Here is a 23,641-nt window from a genome sequence, read left to right on the forward strand (position 1 = left end):
GCCATCACTCTGTACGACAACAGCAGCACTACCAGCTGCACCAGTGGATTGGTGAACAGAACCATCAACGTAAATAATATGCGAGAGTGTGTGCTGTGTGACTAAGTTATCAATACAGCTTAAGGCCTCATGTTCGGGAAGTAAAACCTATTTAATTATTCAAGGACCCCCAATGGAAATAAGTCACCTTGTCTGATCTTTTTTGTGTTACCCTAGGTAATCTTCATATATACTGCTATGTATAATAACTTATGTAACAATATGTGTGCTTGAATAAACTTACATACTTACGTATATATATTCATGAATTTCTTTCCTTACGAACGCACGTTAATGACGTCAGAAATTGTTATTGTGACGTCACTGAGTGTTCTCCTGCTGGTGCTGAGGAAGAAGAACCTTCAGTAGTGAGTGGCTAGCTGGCTGGCTGGCTGGCAGGTGAACGTAGTGTATCACTCACTGACTCAGACATGAGCTAGCACTCAACACTGGCCTCTCCTTCACCATGGACTACAATATTGGTCGACGTGTGAGAGGTAAGTATGAGTGCAACAAGGACACCATATGACAGTCTTGTTATGACAGTCTTCAGTAAGAACTCTGGCATGAGATAAGGCACAGTGATATTATTGGGTTATCTTTGCTTGATTTACACGTACCTTACTCTTATGTGTGAAATAAGGCACAAATGCAGCATTGGGATTTTTTAACGAGGAAATATTTCTCAGTCACGAAAGGCTACTTTAGTTCTGAAATGTTTCTTCAGTAAAATAACCAAATAACACACGTCTTGTCACTCTTTTATACCATATATTTCACGTTTGTCAGTATCTTATACCATATATTATTTCACATTTGTCAGTATCTTATACCATATCCTTCAGTTGTTTCAAGACAGTTGTCAGAATCTGAACTTGTTTTCTTGAACCTGAATAAAAACTTGGCTTTCTACCATGAAAGTGGACCAGTAGTGACAGCGTCTGTCACCTGCTGCTGGCTTTCTTTTGTGCCTGTCACTATTTTATTTCATGTAAACTACATTGCCTGTATACTGCAGAAAAGAAATAAGTAAGTTTATTCAGGTTTAGGTATGCATAAATACAGTTACATAAATTATCATACATAGCAGCATATGTGTAGATTACTTAGGATAACCCAAGAAAGTCGGATAAAGTGACTTATATCCGTTGATGTCCTTGTAGTATCTTATTATTTAAACCTTAAAAGTTAAAATATCTAAGTAACTGAACTCTGTGAATAACAGTTACAATGAAAGGAGATATACTAAGAATAAGGTAAACTGAGTTATTTACATTAAAAAGAGGATCAGTTCACAGTAATAGGTACATGAATGTTGGCTATACAAGAAATCATACTTCTTCCCTTCTGTAGCGACATTCATTAAGTACCTTTTGGTTCTCTTCACGAACTGGCATATGCTATGACAGGCTTTGACATGTGCAGGCAGTCTGTTCCACTCCTTTATTGATCTACAATAAAATGTGTTTGAAGCCTGACCACCAATTGTGGGTACTTCAAAGTTGTGTTCCCTTCCCCTAGTACTATAATTGCTTTGGTTCCCAGCCTAAACAAACTTGGCAGCAAAATAATCTGGACACTGTGAGCAATTTTAGGAATGTTATTTAACCTCGGTTGTTTTACTCTGTCTTCAGCATTCAGAATATCCAATTATTGTAGTTGATTTTGGCCTACATGCTCTCTTGAACTCAGGTCCAAGATGGAATCTCACCATTTTGTTCTGGGTGATTTGTAGTCCCTTTCAGTTTATTTGTTAAGGCAGAGTACCATGAAGAGCAAAAGTAATCTATATGGCATTGTATAAGATCTAAAAATGGGGGTCCTGCAAGCCTCAGTAGGTAGACACTGCCTGTCTATAGAGGAACTAAAGTCTGGCATTCTTTATTTGCTACACTGTTACCTATCAGTTCTCCTGACATGCTTGGGTCAGAGGGGATTTCCAGATACATATTTCACTGACGATATTGAAGTGATGGGTTTCCCATTACACTGGACATTAAAATTAGTTACCCTTTCCAGTTTATCTTTCGTTCCTTTTGCTGCAGTACTCTAGGTCTAGTGATAGTACATTTTAAAAGAAGTAAATGCTTTCCAGTAAAATTAGGCCTTAGACTATACCTAGATACCCGTTAATTATACAACCTACGGCAACACGGGTTTAGAGCAGGTCGCTCCTGCCTGTCCCAGCTACTGGACCACTATGACAATGTCCTGGATGCTGTAGAGGATAAATAAAAATACAGATTAATATACACAGACTTTGCAAAAGCTTTATACAAGTGTAACCATGGTGTAATAGTGCACAAAATGGGTGATAAAGGAATAACAGGAAAAGTTGGTAGATGGATCTATAACTTCCTGCAAATAGAACACAGAGTAATAGTAAACAGTGTAAAGTCTGAGGCAGCTATGGTGAAAAGCTGTTCCACAAGGCACAGTATTCTCTTTGTCTATTCCTCCTCATATCTGACATAGAGTTGTAAGCCATAGCTCCGTGTCTTCCTTTGCGCATGACACCCGGATTGCCATGACAGTGACCTTCATCGAAGATGCCACAAAACTCCAAGCAGACATCAGACAAATCTTCAAATGGGCCAATCAAAACAATATGAAGTTCAATGAAGAGAAATTTCAACTATACTCAGATATGGAAAACTTAAGGAAATTAAAACTGGATCATGGTATAGGACAAATTCTAATTATACAAGAGAGAGAAAAGTAATGTGAAGAACCTGAGAGTGATAATGTATCTACCACATCTGCTAGGAAAATGGTAGGATAGATAATGAGAACCTTCAAAATTAGGGACTAGGGACATCAAGCCCATGATGATTCTCTTTCAAATCGCTTGTTCTCTCTAGGCTGGAATACTGCTGTACACTAACTGCCCCCTTCAAGGCAGGCAAAATGGCTGACCTGGAGAGTGTATAAAGAACTTTCACGGAACACACAAGTACGATAAGGCACCTAAATTACTGGGAACGGCTGAAGGCCCTTGATTTGTATTCCCTGGAATGCAGGCGAGAGAGATACTTGACAATGAACACTTGGAAAATCCTAGAGGGATTAGTACCAAACTTTCACATGAAAATCACTCCCTATGAAAGCAGAAGACTTGGCAGGAGATGCAACATTCCCCCAACGAAAAGTAGGAGTGCCACGAGTACACTGAGAGACAACACAATAAGTGTCAGGGACCCAAAACAGTTCAATTGCCTCCCAGCATACATAAGGGGGATTACCAATAGATCCCTGGCTGTCTTCAAGAAGGCACTGGACAGGCACCTAAAGTCAATACCTGACAACCCGGCTGTGGGCCGTACGTCAGTTTGCATGCAGCCAGCAGTAACAACTATTTTGATCAGACCCTGATCCACTACGAGGCCTGGTCTCGGACCAAGCTATGGGAGCGTTGACCCCCAAAACCCTCTCCAGGTAATACCTTAGGTATACCTGACACTAACAAAGCACCGTCATCTGCATATAACAGAAGCTTATACTTGATACTGATGGGCATGTCTTTCGCATAACATAGGAGCAATAAAGGACCCAGAATAACAATAATTACATTATAATTATATTATACTGTATTTGTAGGTGTGGCAGTCTTGTTCAGTTTCATCCATCAAGGAATTCAACCAGTGTTGCTTTCAAAATGTACAGATTTGTTGCAAAATGTTTTTTTATTGCATATATTTTGAAATTCCCCTGGTTATGTAGATCATTTTGGCGAGGCTAAAACTGGAACTTAAAATTATTTGACATTGTAATATATTTATTTCTTTAAAATAAATTGGTTATTATAGTGTATATTTCAGTGAATATTACGGTATTATAATGGAGAAAACTTTCTATGGGTTGGAGACCTCCTTATGTAAAACATTTAAAGCAAACTAAAACATTTATCTTATCTCTTATAGTTCTTGTGAACTACAGTATTGTTATCACATGACAAGATAACAGCTACCCCTTGTCTGAGGACTTGCACACAACTGGTTCATCCTCAGTCACATCCTTCAACATGCCCTCTAGACACAGTGTTCCTTTAGGGGAGGATTTTAATTAAGGATATTAAAGAACTGAGTGTTCCTCGCTTGGATTTCTCCATGATTTAAGCTCGTGAGAGTAAATAGACTATTAATTGATGGAACAAATATCTGATATTACATTTCACTGGATTTTATAATTAACACACTTAACCCTTTCAGGGTCGCCAGATAGAGAAACTTTTCCCGATCATAATGACACCAAAAGTATGAAATTTGATGGAAAACTTGCGGAATTATGCTCTCGCGAAGTTAGCGGTCTCGACGATGTTTACGCATCGGCGATTTTGCCCACTTTGAGCTCTATTTTCGGCCAGTTCCATTGTACAGGTTTACGATATTATTTCATTCCAGAAGTACGTTCAGGTGCCAGTACTGAACGAATTTGTTCCCATAAGGAATATTGTGAATTAGATTAGTCCATTTCAGACCCCCAAACATACACGTACAAACGCACTTACATAAATACACTTACATAATTGGTCGCATTGGGAGGTGATCATAAAGCGGGGGTCCACTGTACTAGTCGACAAAAATCATAACTATTTCACTAGAATTCCATTTTTTCTATCGCATGAGTACAAGAAACCACCCATTTACTGATTTCAACTATCCAATAAAGTGGTCAGAATTTAGCAATTTTGCCAATTTCACACAAACTTCAAAAGATGCCAATTTCCAAATAGGGTCCAGAATAAACACACAAGACATTCCTGGCACTAAAATAACAAGTTCTCTGTTCATTAGTCACATCCCCAGGCCCCTCTTATATTTCTTTGGCTTTCCACTTTGAATTTTTATTCTTACAAAAAAATAGATTTACTGTTATGCAGACTACTGCATTAGTGTAGAAATGGTATAATTAATATCAGCGCACTTGTGAAAGAATATTAGACTCACCAGTTGACGTATATTGGACGCTTGGCATGATTTGTTTACTTTTGAACTTTGGTAAAAATCAAAGATTTCTGCTATTTTGAGCTCAATTTCAAAGTACTTTTCATTGTAAAAAAAAGTAAAAATCATCTCAATTTCTGTAATATGTCTTCCATTCTATAAAATGAGACCAGGAAAACTAGAATACAACCATAAATACCATACTAAAATAGTGTAAAGTCGCTGTTTTAATCCAAAAACATGGTCAAAGTTTTTTTTTCCTCATTACGCACTGTGTGCTGCAGGATTTTTTTATACTGCGCATACTGACCACATAGACCCATTCTTTCATATGTAGACCTACCAGCTTTCTCTCACTAGATTTGAGGGCGCTAGAATTTAGGCGTACTAGTACGTCAAAAACCCTAGGGCGTAAACCGTACTAGTACGGCCGAAACCCTGAAAGGGTTAAAGGAATGGATCTTAATAATAATATTTTTATTTACTACAAGTACATGTACATGGTATACAGGCCTAGCTGACAACAATGACATACTACTATATAGAAAGCCCCTTGTTATGCTCCGCATGTTGGGCAAACTAGGTCAGTGTCCCAGGATGCGACCCACACCAGTCGACTAACACCCAGGTACCTATTTTACTGATGGGGAACATAGACAACAGGTGGAAAGAAACACGCCCAATGTTTCTACTCTGGCTGGGAATCGAACCCAGGCCCTCGCCATGTGAAACCAAAGCGTTAGCCACCAGGCTGAATCCAGTTGAAGACTTAAACATAATGGATAACATATACAAGGAAAGAATCAAATTCTAATAAACCAATAACTGCTAAGGCTAAACAGAAATATAATCAGGCTGCCATTGTATTAATATCATGCATCTAGTATATTTATGCTCTGATTCTCGTAAAATTATTTTACCCTTTGACTGTCGCAACCCCAAATCCTGAAGTGTCTCCTGGTGTCGAAGAATTAAAAAAAAAAAATTATTTTTTTCTTATGCAAATGTTAGGATTAATTTTCTGATTGTTTTAAGCCCCCCGAATTCTTTTTGCGATCAGTACTTACCGAGATATAGAGGCATAAAGTTGGCAGAAAATGAGCCGTGTATGGCAACAGCGGCGAATGCCACTCGCCCGGTAAACTTTGGTTTACTTGCATTCCTAGGTTTCTTGTTTTTTTTTCACTATTTTATTTTTTCAGGTAACTTAAGTGGCCTGTGAGACCAGAGTAAGGTGCAAGGTACATATATACACTCATTGTATACAACACAATAAGTGCACAAACATAATTATCAATATATTGTTAACAAAACTTGTTTATACAAACAATACAAAAAATTTTTTATTACTATTGTTTTATAATGTACGTATATACAAATGTACAGTCACTGGACATGTTCCTAGAAGTTCTGCAGCTTGTAAAACTCTTGGAAACATGGTTTCATACACAATGGTGTTTTACACTCCTCACACATAAAACGAGTGTGTCTGCATTTTTGTGGGCATTTTTTTTTTTTTATGTGCACAGACAAAATGCCTCGTCTGAGCAGTTTTCTTAAAAGTATTAGAAGGCAGTTGTGTTAGGTAATTATCCTAGGTAAATGGTCGTGTGTCATCATTCCTTCCTTCCTTTCTTCTTTCCTACCTACCTTCCTTCCTACATTCCTTCCTTCCTACATTCCTTCCTTCCTACATTCCTTCCTTCCTACATTCCTTCCTTCCTACATTCCTTCCTTCCTTTCCTACCTACCTACCTTCCTTTCCTCCTTTCCTTCCTTCCTTACTTTTTTTCCTTCCTTTCATCTCGTCCTTCCTAGACAAGAAGAGTACCCAGAAGGAGAATGTAGAATATAACTGTGTCTAGCATTAGGAATGATATTAGGAAGTAAATAATAAAAATGATTGTTATAGGAATGCAGTTAGAAGCCTGAGTAGATCTACAACCCACTACGATAACATGAATGTAGACAAGTATGTTTATGGAGCAACTTGCAATATGAACAGACTGACTGATGTTGTAGTGGCCAGGCTTAGGCTCAGTTACAAGTACACTGGAACCTCTACTTGCGAGTTTAATCCGTTCTATGACCTTGCTCGCAACTGGATTTGCTCGTTTGCAGAGTTAATTTTCCTCATTTAAATTAATTGAAATGCAATTAATCCGTTCCATTGGAATTCTGTATTTAAATAATTTCGCTAATATCAACTCTACGGCTTATTTATCTATCTCGCTTCATCTAATATGACATAATAAACAATATAAATAACATAGAAATCTGATATATACTCTAAAATGAATAAAATATGTCATGTAGTGGCATGGGTGGTGTCGGCGGTGGACGAGAGTTTGTCTGGAGACCGGGCAAAATATTCATGAATAATTTCGCTAATACAGTGGACCCCCGCATAACGATAATAATCCGTGCATGAGAGCTCATTGTTATGCGAAATTATCGTTATGCGAATGAATTTTCCCCATAAGAAATAATGGAAATCAAATTAATCCGTGCAAGACACCCAAAAGTATGAAAAAATTTTTTTTATTTATTTATTATCACACTGGCCGATTCCCACCAAGGCAGGGTGGCCCGAAAAAGAAAAACTTTCACCATCATTCACTCCATCACTGTCTTGCCAGAAGGGTGCTTTACACTACAGTTTTTAAACTGCAACATTAACACCCCTCCTTCAGAGTGCAGGCACTGTACTTCCCATCTCCAGGACTCAAGTCCGGCCTGCCGGTTTCCCTGAACCCCTTCATAAATGTTACTTTGCTCACACTCCAACAGCACGTCAAGTATTAAAAACCATTTGTCTCCATTCACTCCTATCAAACACGCTCACGCATGCCTGCTGGAAGTCCAAGCCCCTCGCACACAAAACCTCCTTTACCCCCTCCCTCCAACCTTTCCTAGGCCGACCCCTACCACGCCTTCCTTCCACTACAGACTGATACACTCTTGAAGTTATTCTGTTTCGCTCCATTCTCTCCACATGTCCGAACCACCTCAACAACCCTTCCTCAGCCCTCTGGACAACAGTTTTGGTAATCCCGCACCTCCTCCTAACTTCCAAACTACGAATTCTCTGCATTATATTCACACCACACATTGCTCTCAGACATGACATCTCCACTGCCTCCAGCCTTCTCCTCGCTGCAACATTCATCACCCATGCTTCATACCCATATAAGAGCGTTGGTAAAACTATACTCTCATACATTCCCCTCTTTGCCTCCAAGGACAAAGTTCTTTGTCTCCACAGACTCCTAAGTGCACCACTCACCCTTTTCCCCTCATCAATTCTATGATTCACCTCATCTTTCATAGACCCATCCGCTGACACGTCCACTCCCAAATATCTGAATACATTCACCTCCTCCATACTCTCTCCCTCCAATCTGATATCCAATCTTTCATCATCTAATCTTTTTGTTATCCTCATAACCTTACTCTTTCCTGTATTCACTTTCAATTTTCTTCTTTTGCACACCCTACCAAATTCATCCACCAATCTCTGCAACTTCTCTTCAGAATCTCCCAAGAGCACAGTGTCATCAGCGAAGAGCAACTGTGACAACTCCCACTTTATGTGTGATTCTTTATCTTTCAACTCCACGCCTCTTGCCAAGACCCTCGCATTTACTTCTCTTACAACCCCATCTATAAATATATTAAACAACTACGGTGACATCACACATCCTTGTCTAAGGCCTACTTTTACTGGGAAATAATTTCCCTCTTTCCTATGTACTCTAACTTGAGCCTCACTATCCTCGTAAAAACTCTCAACTGCTTTCAGTAACCTACCTCCTACACCATACACCTGCAACATCTGCCACATTGCCCCCCTATCCACCCTGTCATACGCCTTTTCCAAATCCATAAATGCCACAAAGACCTCTTTAGCAGTATCTAAATACTGTTCACTTATATGTTTCACTGTAAACACCTGGTCCACACACCCCCTACCTTTCCTAAAGCCTCCTTGTTCATCTGCTATCCTATTCTCCGTCTTACTCTTAATTCTTTCAATAATAACTCTACCATACACTTTGCCAGGTATACTCGACAGACTTATCCCTCTATAATTTTTGCACTCTTTTATCCCCTTTGCCTTTATACAAAGGAACTATACATGCTCTCTGCCAATCCCTAGGTACCTTACCCTCTTCCATACATTTATTAAATAATTGCACCAACCACTCCAAAACTATATCCCCACCTGCTTTTAACATTTCTATCTTGATCCCATCAATCCCGGCTGCCTTTCCCCCTTTCATTTTACCTACTGCCTCACGAACTTCCCCCACACTCACAACTGGCTCTTCCTCACTCCTACAAGATGTTGTTCCTCCTTGTCCTATACACGAAATCACAGCTTCCCTATCTTCATCAACATTTAACAATTCCTCAAAATATTCCCTCCATCTTCCCAATACCTCTAACTCTCCATTTAATAACTCTCCTCTCCTACTTTTAACTGACAAATCCATTTGTTCACTAGGCTTTCTTAACTTGTTAATCTCACTCCAAAACTTTTTCTTATTTTCAACAAAATTTGTTGATAACATCTCACCCACTCTCTCATTTGCTCTCTTTTTACATTGCTTCACCACTCTCTTAACCTCTCTCTTTTTCTCCATATACTCTTCCCTCCTTGCATCACTTCTACTTTGTAAAAACTTCTCATATGCTAACTTTTTCTCCCTTACTATTCTCTTCACATCATCATTCCACCAATCGCTCCTCTTCAGTCCCGCACCCACTTTCCTGTAACCACAAACTTCTGCTGAACACTCTAACACTTCATTTTTAAACCTACCCCATACCTCTTCGACCCCATTGCCTATGCTCTCATTAGCCCATCTATCCTCCAATAGCTGTTTATATCTTACCCTAACTGCCTCCTCTTTTAGTTTATAAACCTTCACCTCTCTCTTCCCTGATGCTTCTATTCTCCTTGTATCCCATCTACCTTTTACTCTCAGTGTAGCTACAACTAGAAAGTGATCTGATATATCTGTGGCCCCTCTATAAACATGTACATCCTGAAGTCTACTCAACAGTCTTTTATCTACCAATACATAATCCAACAAACTACTGTCATTTCGCCCTACATCATATCTTGTATACTTATCCTCTTTTTCTTAAAATATGTATTACCTATAACTAAACCCCTTTCTATACAAAGTTCAATCAAAGGGCTCCCATTATCATTTACACCTGGCACCCCAAACTTACCTACCACACCCTCTCTAAAAGTTTCTCCTACTTTAGCATTCAGGTCCCCTACCACAATTACTCTCTCACTTGGTTCAAAGGCTCCTATACATTCACTTAACATCTCCCAAAATCTCTCTCTCTCCTCTGCATTCCTCTCTTCTCCAGGTGCATACACGCTTATTATGACCCACTTCTCGCATCCAACCTTTACTTTAATCCACATAATTCTTGCATTTACACATTCATATTCTCTTTTCTCCTTCCATAACTGATCATTCAACATTACTGCTACCCCTTCCTTTGCTCTAACACTCTCAGATACTCCGGATTTAATCCCATTTATTTCCCCCCACCGAAACTCCTCTACCCCCTTCAGCTTTGTTTCGCTTAGGGCCAGGACATCCAACTTCTTTTCATTCATAACATCAGCAATCATCTGTTTCTTGTCATCCGCACTACATCCATGCACATTTAAGCATCCAAGTTTTATAAAGTTTTTCTTCTTCTTTTTTTTAGTAAATGTCTACAGGAGAAAGGGTTACTAGCCCATTGCTCCCGGCATTTTAGTCGCCTCATACGACACGCATGGCTTACGGAGGAAAGATTCTTTTCCACTTCCCCATGGACAATAGAAGAAATAGAGGAACAAGAGCTATTTAGAAAAAGGAGAAAAACCTAGATGTATGTATATATATATATGCATGTGCGTGTCTGTGAAGTGTGACCAAAGTGTAAGTAGGAGTAGCAAGATATCCCTGTTATCTAGTGTGTTTTTGAGACAGAAAAAGAAACCAGCAATCCTACCATCATGCAAAACAGTTACAGGTTTCTGTTTCACAGTCATCTGGCAGGACGGTAGTACTTCCCTGGGTGGTTGCTGTCTACCAACCTACTACCTCTATACATTTTCCTACACACAAAGAGAAGGATACATGCACAGTAGTAGAGTAGTACATGCACAGTATATATTGTGCATGTACTACTCTACTAAATGAAGAATAAATGACACTTACCTTTATTGAAGATGCAGCAATGACTGATGAGACACTGTGTCCTGGGAGTGCCTTTTTCTCCTGAGTACTGTAGGTCCTGTTTGGCATTTTCTTCCAGAACAGGCCTTATCACACTGTGTATGCCACTACGATTCTTAAATCTCTCAAACCAACCTTTGCTGGCTTTAAATTCACCAATATGAGCACTAGTTCCAGGCATTTTTCCCTGTTCACCTGGGTGTTAGTGGACTGGTGTGGGTTGCATCCTGGGAGACAAGATTAAGGACCCCAATGGAAATAAGTTAGACGGTCTTCGATGACACTGACTTTTTTGGGTTATCCTGGGTGGGTAATCCTCTGGGGTTAATTGTTTCTTGGTATTCTCAATAAGCCACACCAACAACGGTGCTACAGCAGCAGCAGCTGACAGTGCTACTGCAGCAGCAGACGATGCTACAGCAGCAGCAGACAGTACTACAGCAGCAGCAGCAGCAGCAGCAGCAGCAGCTGACGGTGGTACAGCAGCAGCAGCAGCTGACGGTGGTACAGCAGCAGCAGCAGCTGACGGTGGTACAGCAGCAGCAGCAGCTGACGGTGGTACAGCAGCAGCAGCAGCTGACGGTGGTACAGCAGCAGCAGCAGCTGACGGTGGTACAGCAGCAGCAGCAGCTGACGGTGGTACAGCAGCAGCAGCAGCTGACGGTGGTACAGCAGCAGCAGCAGCTGACGGTGGTACAGCAGCAGCAGCAGCTGACGGTGGTACAGCAGCAGCAGCAGCTGACGGTGGTACAGCAGCAGCAGCAGCTGACGGTGGTACAGCAGCAGCAGCAGCTGACGGTGGTACAGCAGCAGCAGCAGCTGACAGTGCTACAGCAGCAGCTGATGATGCTACAGCAGCAGCAGATGATGCTACAGCAGCAGCAGATGATGCTACAGCAGCAGCAGATGATGCTACAGCAGCAGCAGACGGTACTACAGCAGCAGCAGCAGCTGACGGTGGTACAGGAGCAGCTGACTGTGGTACAGCAGCAGCTGACGGTGGTACAGCAGCAGCTGATGGTGCTACAGCAGCAGCAGACGATGCTACAGCAGCAGCAGATGGTACTACAGCAGCAGCAGCAGCAGCTGACGGTGGTACAGCAGCAGCAGCAGCTGACGGTGGTACAGCAGCAGCAGCAGCTGACGGTGGTACAGCAGCAGCAGCAGCTGACGGTGGTACAGCAGCAGCAGCAGCTGACGGTGGTACAGCAGCAGCAGCAGCTGACGGTGGTACAGCAGCAGCAGCAGCTGACGGTGGTACAGCAGCAGCAGCAGCTGACGGTGGTACAGCAGCAGCAGCAGCTGACGGTGGTACAGCAGCAGCAGCAGCTGACGGTGGTACAGCAGCAGCAGCAGCTGACGGTGGTACAGCAGCAGCAGCAGCTGACGGTGGTACAGCAGCAGCAGCAGCTGACGGTGGTACAGCAGCAGCAGCAGCTGACGGTGGTACAGCAGCAGCAGCAGCTGACGGTGGTACAGCAGCAGCAGCAGCTGACGGTGGTACAGCAGCAGCAGCAGCTGACGGTGGTACAGCAGCAGCAGCAGCTGACGGTGGTACAGCAGCAGCAGCTGACGGTGGTACAGCAGCAGCAGCTGATGGTGGTACAGCAGCAGCAGCTGACGGTGGTACAGCAGCAGCAGCTGACGGTGGTACAGCAGCAGCAGCAGCTGACGGTGGTACAGCAGCAGCAGCAGCTGACGGTGGTACAGCAGCAGCAGCAGCTGACAGTGCTACAGCAGCAGCAGATGATGCTACAGCAGCAGATGGTACTACAGCAGCAGCAGCAGCTGATGGTGGTACAACAGCAGCAGCAGCTGACAGTGCTACAGCAGCAGCAGACGATGCTACAGCAGCAGCTGACGGTACTACAGCAGCAGCTGACGGTGGTACAGCAGCAGCAGCAGCTGACAGTGGTACAGCAGCAGCAGCAGCTGACGGTGGTACAGCAGCAGCAGCAGCTGACGGTGGTACAGCAGCAGCAGCAGCTGACGGTGGTACAGCAGCAGCAGCAGCTGACGGTGGTACAGCAGCAGCAGCAGCTGACGGTGGTACAGCAGCAGCAGCAGCTGACGGTGGTACAGCAGCAGCAGCAGCTGACGGTGGTACAGCAGCAGCAGCAGCTGACGGTGGTACAGCAGCAGCAGCAGCTGACGGTGGTACAGCAGCAGCAGCAGCTGACGGTGGTACAGCAGCAGCAGCAGCAGCTGACGGTGGTACAGCAGCAGCAGCAGCAGCTGACGGTGGTACAGCAGCAGCAGCAGCAGCTGACGGTGGTACAGCAGCAGCAGCAGCAGCTGACGGTGGTACAGCAGCAGCAGCAGCAGCTGATGGTGGTACAGCAGCAGCAGCAGCAGCTGACGGTGGTACAGCAGCAGCAGCAGCAGCTGACGGTGGTACAGCAGCAGCAGCAGCAGCTGACGGTGGTACAGCAGCAGCAGCTGACGGTGGTACAGCAGCAGCAGCAGCAGCTGACGGTGGTACAGCAGCAGCAGCTGACGGTGGTACAGCAGCAGCAGCAGCTGACGGTGGTACAGCAGCAGCAGCAGCTGACGGTGGTACAGCAGCAGCAGCAGCTGACGGTGGTACAGCAGCAGCAGCAGCTGACGGTGGTACAGCAGCAGCAGCAGCTGACGGTGGTACAGCAGCAGCAGCAGCTGACGGTGGTACAGCAGCAGCAGCAGCTGACGGTGGTACAGCAGCAGCAGCAGCTGACGGTGGTACAGCAGCAGCAGCAGCTGACGGTGGTACAGCAGCAGCAGCAGCTGACGGTGGTACAGCAGCAGCAGCTGACGGTGGTACAGCAGCAGCAGCAGCTGACGGTGGTACAGCAGCAGCAGCAGCTGACGGTGGTACAGCAGCAGCAGCAGCTGACGGTGGTACAGCAGCAGCAGCAGCTGACGGTGGTACAGCAGCAGCAGCAGCTGACGGTGGTACAGCAGCAGCAGCAGCTGACGGTGCTACAGCAGCAGCAGCAGCAGCTGACGGTGCTACAGCAGCAGCAGCAGCAGCTGACAGTGCTACTGACAGTGCTACAGCAGCAGCAGCAGCAGCAGCAGCTGATGGTGGTACAGCAGCAGCAGCTGTACAGAGACACGCACTCCACTTTCATACTTATCAATGATCTTTTTCTTCATCTCTATAGTAATTCTCACCCTTATTGCTGTAGGGTTGGCACTAGAAACTTTCTTGGGGCCCATGGTCACTTATTTTGCAGATAAAATCACCAAAAACACTGTAATAATATGAAATGTTCCGATTGTATGCTTGGATGTTACCGCGGAGGCTGGCTGGTAAACAATGCCACCGGCGGAACATGTGAGGGTGGCTCAGGCCGCACTTAGACGCGTCTCGGACAAACAGCGTTGAGCGGGTTTTTTAGCAGTATGCGAGGCAAAATCTTAGCGATAAAATATAGCGGTATGCGGATTTAACGTTATGTAAGGCCAACGGTATGCGGGGGTCCACTGTATTGTCTATACTGCTTATTTATCTATCACAGTTCATCTAGTATGACATAACAAACAATATGCATAACATAGAAACATGATATATACTCTACAATGAATAAAATGTCATTATGTAACAGGTGGAGGCGGCCACAACCGCTCCCTCTTTGTTGTGGTAAACACTGCATCTAGTGACTGCCTTATTATATGTAGCACATTACTATTATATATGTATCATTATTATACATATATTATTATTATTATTATTATTGTATTTATTATTATTATACGTATTGTTATTCATACTATTATTATTGTTATTATTCATATTATTATACATATTATTATTATTATTGTTATTATTATTATTATATAAATGTAATTTTTATTCACACAAAAAATATAAGATTTACTGTTATTCCTTATTGCAATAATTGTATAAATAATGTCAACCCATTCACGACTGCATATTGGAATGTTTACTCTGAAACAGCCAAGCAATGGAACATGGACCATTTCTCCTAGGTTGAGCTCAATTTCAAGGCACTTTTCGTCATGAAAGCAATCAAAATCATATCTATTTTGAAATTACCGCTAAGGGGTGGCTAATTGCTGAGAAGTGAACTCCATTATTTATGCTTAGATTTCTTTCATTATTATTATTATTATTATTATTATTGTTATAATATAAATAATTTGTAATTTTTATTCACTCAAAAAATATAAGATTTACACTGAAACAGCCAAGCAATGGACCATTTCTCCTAGGTTGAGCTCTATTTCAAAGCAATCAAAATCATATCTATTTCTGTAATATATCTTCCATTCTATCAAATGACACCAAAAAAACGAGAATACAACCATAAAAACCATTTGAAATTACAGTGGACCCCCGGTATTCGATGGCATCGGTATTCGATAAATCCGGTATTCGATGCATTATATCGCAAAAAAATTTCCTCGGTATTCGATTGAAAACCTGGTATTCGATACGATTCGTATGAGACGTGTCCACGTGTGGCCTGAACTGCCCCGTGTGTGCCAGTGTTTAAAAGCCAGCCAGTGTGCGCGCATCTAAGGATACATTCGGTACATTCCATATTATCCATATTATCGCTGTGTTTGGTGCTTGTTTCTGCAAAATAAGTCACCATGGACCCCAAGAAAGCTTCTAGTGCCAACCCTTTGAGAAAAAATTCACTAATGACTTATGAAATGAAGAAAGAGATAATTGCAAAGTACGAAAGTGGAGTGAGTGTGTCGGAGCTGGTTAGGTTGTATAATAAACCCCAATCAACCATCTCTACTATAGTGACCAGGAAAATGGCAATCAAGGAAGCTGTTCTTGCAGAAGGTGCAACTGTGATTACGAAACAGCAACCGCAAGTGTTAGAAAATGCTGAGAGATTGTTATTGGTGTGGATAAATGAAAAACAGATAGCGGGAGATAGCATCTCTCAAGCGATCATTTGTGAAAAGGCTAGGCAGTTGCATGGTGATTTGGTAAAGAAATTGCCTGCAACTAATGGTGATGTGAGTGAATTTAAGACCAGCAAAGGTTGGTTTGAAAGATTTAAGAATCGTAGTGGCATACATAGTGTGATTAGGCATGGTGAGGCTGCCAGTTCGGACCAGAAAGCAGCTGAAAAATATGTGAAGGAATTCAAGGATTACATAGACAGTGAAGGACTGAAACCTGAACAAGTGTTTAATTGCGACGAAACAGGCCTGTTTTGGAAGAAAATGCCAAGCAGGACCTACATTACTCAGGAGGAAAAGGCACTCCCAGGACATAAGCCTATGAAAGACAGGCTTACTCTTCTCATGTGTGCCAATGCTAGTGGTGATTGCAAAGTGAAGCCTTTATTGGTGTATCACTCTGAAACTCCCAGTGTGTTCAGGAAAAACAATGTCCTCAAGGCTAATTTGTGTGTGCTGTGGAGGGCAAACAGAAAGGCATGGGTCACTAGGGACTTTTTCTATGACTGGTTACACCAAACATTTGCCCCCACTGTGAAAAATTACCTAACTGAAAAGAAATTAGACCTTAAGTGCCTCCTGGTATTAGACAATGCCCCTGGTCATCCTACACACTTGGCAGAGCGACTTTCTGGGGACATGAGCTTCATTAAGGTGAAGTTTTTGCCTCCTAATACCACTCCTCTCCTGCAGCCCATGGACCAGCAGGTCATTTCCAACTTCAAGAAACTGTACACAAAAGCTATGTTTCAAAAGTGCTTTATAGTGACCACAGAAACTCAACTGACTCTAAAAGACTTTTGGAAGGATCACTTTAATATCCTCAATTGTATAAACCTTATAGGTATGGCTTGGGAGGGAGTGACTAAGAGGACCTTGAACTCTGCTTGGAAAAAACTGTGGCCAGAATGTGTAGACAAAATGGATTTTGAAGGATTTGAGGCTAACCCTGAGAATCCTATGCCAGTTGAGGAATCCATTGTGGCATTGGGGAAGTCCTTGGGGTTGGAGGTTAGTGGGGAGGATGTGGAAGAGTTGGTGGAGGAGGACAGTGAAGAACTAACCACTGATGAGCTGATAGATCATCTTCAACAGCAAGAGGCCACACTTGAGGAAACTGCTTTGGAGGAGGGGATAGAGAAATTGAAGAAGTTGCCTACTTCAAAGATTAAGGAAATGTGTGCAGTGTGGCTTAAAGTGCAAACCTTTTTTGATGACAATCACCCTAACACAGCTATTGCAAGCCATGCTGGTGACTATTACACTAACAATGTTGTGAAACACTTTAGGAATGTCATAAAGGAACGGGAGGTACAGGCCACTATGGACAGATATGTTGTGCAACAGAAATCCAGTGACTCTGAGCTGGTCCTAGTGGCATTAAAAGAAGAAGTAACCCCGGAAAAGGACTTGCTACCTCAAATCCTAATGGAAGGGGATTCCCCTTCTAAACAGTAACACCTCTCCCCTCCTCCCATCCCATCAATCATCGCCAGATCTTCATTAAAGGTAAGCATTATTTTATTGTTATTGTAATTATTTTATTGTTATTGTAATTATTTTATTGTTATTGTAATTATTCTTTTGCATTAAACTTAATATTTCATGTAGTAAAATTTTTTTTCATACTTTTGGGTGTCTTGCACGGATTAATTTGATTTCCATTATTTCTTATGGGGAAAATTGATTCGGTTTTCGATATTATCGGTATTCGATGAGCTCTCAGGAACGGATTAATATCGAATACCGGGGGTCCACTGTACCACTAAGGAGTGGCTAATTACTGAGAAGTGAACTCCATTATTTATGCTTAGATTTCTTTCATTTTTGGTGTACGTTAAGAAGCATCTTTCCATCATACATTGCCCAAGTTTCAATAAGATAGTCCAACAAACAAATGAGATACAATTCCCGAGATCAAGAGCAAGAGCCCCTCACCAGTGTCATCGAACCTGCCTTGAGGTCTGCTCGCTTGTGGAAATTTTGCTCGTGTAAGGAAGCAAAAAATCGACCCATCGACTGCTCGTATTTGGAAAAACTCGTACGTGGACACGCTCGCAAGTAGAGGTTCCATTGTACTTCTGGCAGTTTTGGAGACACACAGATGATGATCAAACTAAATGCAAATTATGTGATCAGGCATATGGTCACTGTATTGAACACTATGTGCTTAATTGTCCACTTATTGAGGAATACAGAGACAGATAGTATAATAACCTATGTGACATGTCAAGATATCTTATTAATGAAAATAAGATACCAGATATACTAAGCAAATTTCCTAAATTTGCATGTAACAGATAAGTGAACTGTAGATGTGTAGGTAAATAAAAGCCCATATGTACACCTGTTAACCATTTTGGAGCCTAGTTCCTAGGCCTTTTGTGTATCCGTATGCTCTTACGCTACTGTCCACAGGATGGATGTGGGGTGCACAATAAACTAGCCTCTTCGGTGGCAAAATCTAAAATCATCCTTCTTTTCTTCCTGCCTTCCTTTCTTCCTTCCTTCTGGTTTCTACAATATATATACACATATATATTCACTGGACACTCTCATATAACTGCTATTATCTTCAGCAAGCTTGTGTTGTGTGTTTGTGGATTTCTAATTGTTTTGAGTCAGGGTCAGCAGCTGTCAAAATGACATACCATCTCATTACTCACTCCCCCTACCACCTGTCAAAACAATGGGGTCGGATGCTTGCTTCCCCTCCATCCTTCTACCTAATTATCTTTCTCTCTCATTCTCTCCCTTATTCTCTCTCTCATTCTCTCCCTTATTCTCTCTCTCATTCTCTCTCTCATTCTCTCTCTCATTCTCTCCCTTATTCTCTCTCTCATTCTCTCCCTTATTCTCTCCCTTATTCTCTCCCTTATTCTCTCTCTCATTCTCTCTCTCATTCTCTCTCTCATTGTCTCTCTCATTCTCTCTCTCATTATCTCCCTTATTTTCTCATTCTCTCCCTCATTCTCTCTCATTCTCTCCCTCATTCTCTCTCATTCTCTCTCTCATTCTCTCTCTCATTCACTCTCTCATTTGCCTTCATTCTTCATTCTCCTTCATTCTTCTTGTATCCTGGGCATTCCTTTTGGTCACAAACTCCACAAAACCATGAAATTGATCTTCACTGACAGTTCCATCTGTGTTAGAGCATCACTTGGGAAGAGTAGAGTCCCAGATTTGCCAGTGAGTCACATATTTCTTACCACTAGGCATGCTGACACAAGGACTATTGAAATGGCATTCCCACAATGCACCACTGGCTCCCAGATTTTTTTTTATATGGTGCACACTGACTATGGAGACCCATTCTCTCACATGTGGACATGCCAGCTTTCTCCTGCTTGATTTGAAGCTGCTAGAATTTATGCATATTAATACGTCAAACATGGTGGCTCGTAAGACGTATATATACGACTGAAACAGTCAAAGGGCTAAATGTGCTTTATTCCATCTGGAAAAAAGTTTTAGAATTAATTCATGCATTTGGTTATAATATCTTTATTTCTACAAGTACATGACATCAACAACATACAACTATACGGCCTCTCCTCGCTTACCGAAGTACTCCTTTACCGACGATTCGGATCTACAATGGGCTCTCTAACCAGTATGCATACCTAAATAATGTATATTAGAGCCGATTTCCTCCATGCCGTTTATTACAGTATACAGTACACTACTGTATAAACATTTTAAAAATATACCAGAAATATTATAAATGGTGCAAAGGTGACGTCAAAACAGTACCAAAGATAGTTAACACAAACCCACTACCATTATAGTGTGCTCCTTGCTTAGTGACGAATTCGTTTACCGATGTACGTAGTCTTAAGAATGGAACTCTGTTGTTAAGTGAGGAGAGGCTCTATAGAGAACCCCTTGTTATGTGACCCACACCAGTCCAGTAACACCCAATAGGTGAACATGGACAGCAGGTGTCTTTATGGAAATCCATCCTAATGTTTCCAACCATACCAGGATTGACCCCCAGACCTCTGTGTGACCCGAGTGTGCTAGCAATCAAGCTATGGGACTATGGTTTATTAATGAACAGTGCAATGTTATTCCTAAAATGACTGTCTTCTGTGGTTATGGTGAAAGCCATGAAAGATCTAACATTAAAATGTCACATAGACCAAACTCTGTAATATCATAGTGAGAATATAATCCTCCATGTTATAATATGTGTAATTAAAAACCTTTTTAAATTAAATCAGTGTCTTTATTCTCCTACCACACCACATGAGAGATGTATACAACTTAAGATTTAATGACTCCATATAAAGAAAATGTACCATATTTTCCATAGGTTGTGGAGAGTGGACACATGGACATGCATCCTCCATTATTTTTGTGGATTAATGTAAACTGGTGTTGTAAACAGTTGCCAGAATTATACCACAATTGTAATATAATCATGGAGGAGCGCTAAACCCATAGGATTATACAGTGCATGTGGGGGGGATGGAAGGTATTCAGGCTCAATTCAGGGAACTGGAGAACATATCCAATTCCCTAGATCAAGAGCCCCTCACCAGCATCAAGGAACCTCCCTTGAAGGGAATTATACCACAAGAATTGGTTTGTTTATATAATGTCTCTACAAACAGCTAGTCCTCTGCATATAGTTTGTCATAAAATATATTTCTACGAATATGAGGAAAGGTGGAATGAGATAATACGAAAAGGTAGTGAGATAATACGAAAAGGTAGTGAGATAATACGAAAAGGTAGTGAGATAATACGAAAAGGTAGTGAGAAAAAAAAATGTAGAAATTTCTTTCTTTATGGAAGTACCGTTACTTGTGGAAATGGGTATAAATTGTAGAGTTGGAAGAGGTCATAATACAGCTTCTCCGCACTTAACGATGGAGTTCCGATCCTAAGACCACGTCGTTAAACGAATTCGCTGCTAAGTGTTGCATGCAAAGATTATGTAATATTTATTCGAAGCATGTTAATGCGCACAGGCTGCCTCGCTAACCAGCGAACCAGATGCTAAGAGTCTGATGATCCAGTGGGGTCTCATCGTCAGATCAGTATCTAGGTTCAGCCAATCACATGTCAATTTGGCAATTGTGAAGGTGACAGGGTTACCACTCGTCTTTTCACCTTTGTCATTTTCATTCTCCCGCTGGTTGAAGCACGGGGGTCTGCTCTCTCTTGGCTGCTGTTTTGCCTTGATTACTGTGACATTCACTAATATTTATTGCTGTACATAGTGTATATAGTGTACATACTTCTGTTTATACTTGGTGAAGGGTAATATAATTCAAAGTTTTTCTGCTGTGTTTATTTTTATCCCTTTACACCCAGGATAACAGTCCTTTGAGTACCTGAGTTGTAATACTAAGTGAGGAGCATATTATAATGGTAATGAGTTTGTGTCAACCATCTTTGATATTGTTTTAATATCACCTTTGCAACATTTATAACATTTCTGGTATATTTTTAAATGTTTACACAGTAATGTATTGTACAGTGGACCCCCCAGTTATTGGCCGGTTCAGTTATCGGCCAACTCGGTTATTGGCTGGTTTTTTGGCGCCCGATTATCGGCCGTTTATTCAGTTATTGGCCATTGGGGAGGCGTCCATCTGCCGGCTGGGGCCGCTTGCGAGTCAGTTTGGCTTTCTCTGGGCAAGTGAAGAAGCTTCTGCTCATTCATCCAAACATTTTGGTATATTTCATTGTTTTTTGTGGTTATTGATTGAGAGCAACTGCAAAATAAGCAGCCATGGGCCCAAGGAAAAATGTTACATAGTATATAAAAACATGCAATGTTTATATGCAATGTATATTTAATAATAATCACTTGTACATTAAAGGTCTTATTTTACATTAATATAGACATTTTCATTAATCCATCCATTATATCATCTTCAAAATTATATAAGAAACACATTACATAGCATATGAACACGCAATGTTTATTATATGCGATGTATACAGGTATCATCCGACTTAAGACCAAGCTTGGTTCCGACCAACCAGTCGTAAGTCAAAATGGACGTAAGCCGAACCTTACTTCTAATATCAACATCACACTTTTGTAATGATTTTATTTTATTGTTTTATTTTGGTATTTCATTTTTTACTTTACTTTTTATGCTGTTAGTACTGCATTTTATACCGTAAGGTTTACGTAGGATAAACACTATGTACAACACAAACAGTTGTTTATTTCCCAGAAATTTGGCATAAAAAACATGGTCGTAAGTCGAGTGATCGTATGTCGAGCAGGTCGTAAGTCGGATGGTAGGTGTATTTAATAATCAATCTTTGCCACATTAAATGTCGTATTTTACATTAATATAGACATTTTCATTAATCCATCTATGATATTTGCTTCAAAATTATATAAGCAACACGTTACATATCATGTAGCATATAAACATAGCATATAAACATGCAATGTTTATATGTTATCGAGTGGAGAGTGGGATGGAGAGTAAACATTACGTTTTCTCTGATGCAGCGTTAGAGAAAACTGTGAATCTGGCGACTGGTGCAGTGACCACCCTTCATATGCGTTTGTTTACAATTCTTGGCAGGAATTATTCATTACTTCTCCCTTTGTTTATGATGGCATCTAAAGGTAGTTGTTAGAAACGATTAAACTCAGTGAACATGATAATAATATGGCTGTGTAGTGTAATATGGCTGTGTAGCGTAACCCGGGGGGGGGGGCTACATACGTGTACTCTACCTACATCTACTGCTACCTACACTGACTTCCTACAGATAAATACTACTCGCCTCCCCCCCTACATTAAGACTACAAATATTTTAAGGTTATTAATGACTGTACTGTAGCAGTAAATGACAGATTAAAGAGGTGTGTGCAATGTGGACTAGGGTGCAAGCTTTTGTAGAGAAACACCACCCTGACCAAGCTGAAACAAGCCATATCTGCAACATGTTCAGTGATAAAACCCTGTCCCACTTCAGGGAAATCTTAGAGAGATGCCAGAAACAGACCTCTATGGGCATTTTTGTTGTGAGACAGGGGTCCAGTGACTCCCAAGCTCATCCTAGTGGTATTAAAAGACAAAGAAGGGAAGTAACCCCAGAAAAGGCTTTGCTACCTGAAGTCTTTATGGAGGGGGATTCTCCTTCCAAACACTAACTCCTCCCTCTTTCCTCTTCCCTATCTTCCAGAAGCCAGCATTAGCCTTCAATAAAGGTATGTAAAACTTACATAATTGTTAAAAAAATTATTTTTTTTTGTGAATATTTTGGTCTGGAACGGATTAATTGTATGTCCATTAATACTTATGGGAAATATTGATTTGGTTTTCTGTCATTTCGGTTATCGGCCGACCTTCTGGAACGGATTAAGGCCGATAACTGAGGGTTCACTATATACTGAAATAAACAGAACAGAGGAAATCAGCTTTAATATACAGTGGAATCTCGGTTATAGGCCATTGTGGAAGTCGGCCGATTCGGAAATCAAGCACTTTTATC

At 41.5% G+C, this 23,641-nt stretch overlaps 1 protein-coding gene across 2 annotated transcripts in view; it reads left to right on the plus strand.

The window, feature by feature from the left end:
• Positions 1-376: 376 nt before the first annotated feature.
• LOC128688550 (RING finger protein 145) overlaps positions 377-23,641 on the plus strand; it is a 76,180-nt gene continuing 52,915 nt past the window's right edge. Inside the window, exon 1 of one of the 2 annotated variants that reach the window (XM_070084683.1) lies at positions 377-536. In XM_070084683.1, the coding sequence (XP_069940784.1) occupies positions 506-536 (31 nt within the window). In that variant the 5' untranslated portion in view covers positions 377-505. The remainder of the gene's footprint in view (positions 537-23,641) is intronic. The other variant, XM_053776403.2, reaches the window with a different exon arrangement.

Source organism: Cherax quadricarinatus, chromosome 13 (genome assembly GCF_038502225.1).
Source record: "Cherax quadricarinatus isolate ZL_2023a chromosome 13, ASM3850222v1, whole genome shotgun sequence".
NCBI lineage: Eukaryota > Metazoa > Arthropoda > Malacostraca > Decapoda > Parastacidae > Cherax > Cherax quadricarinatus.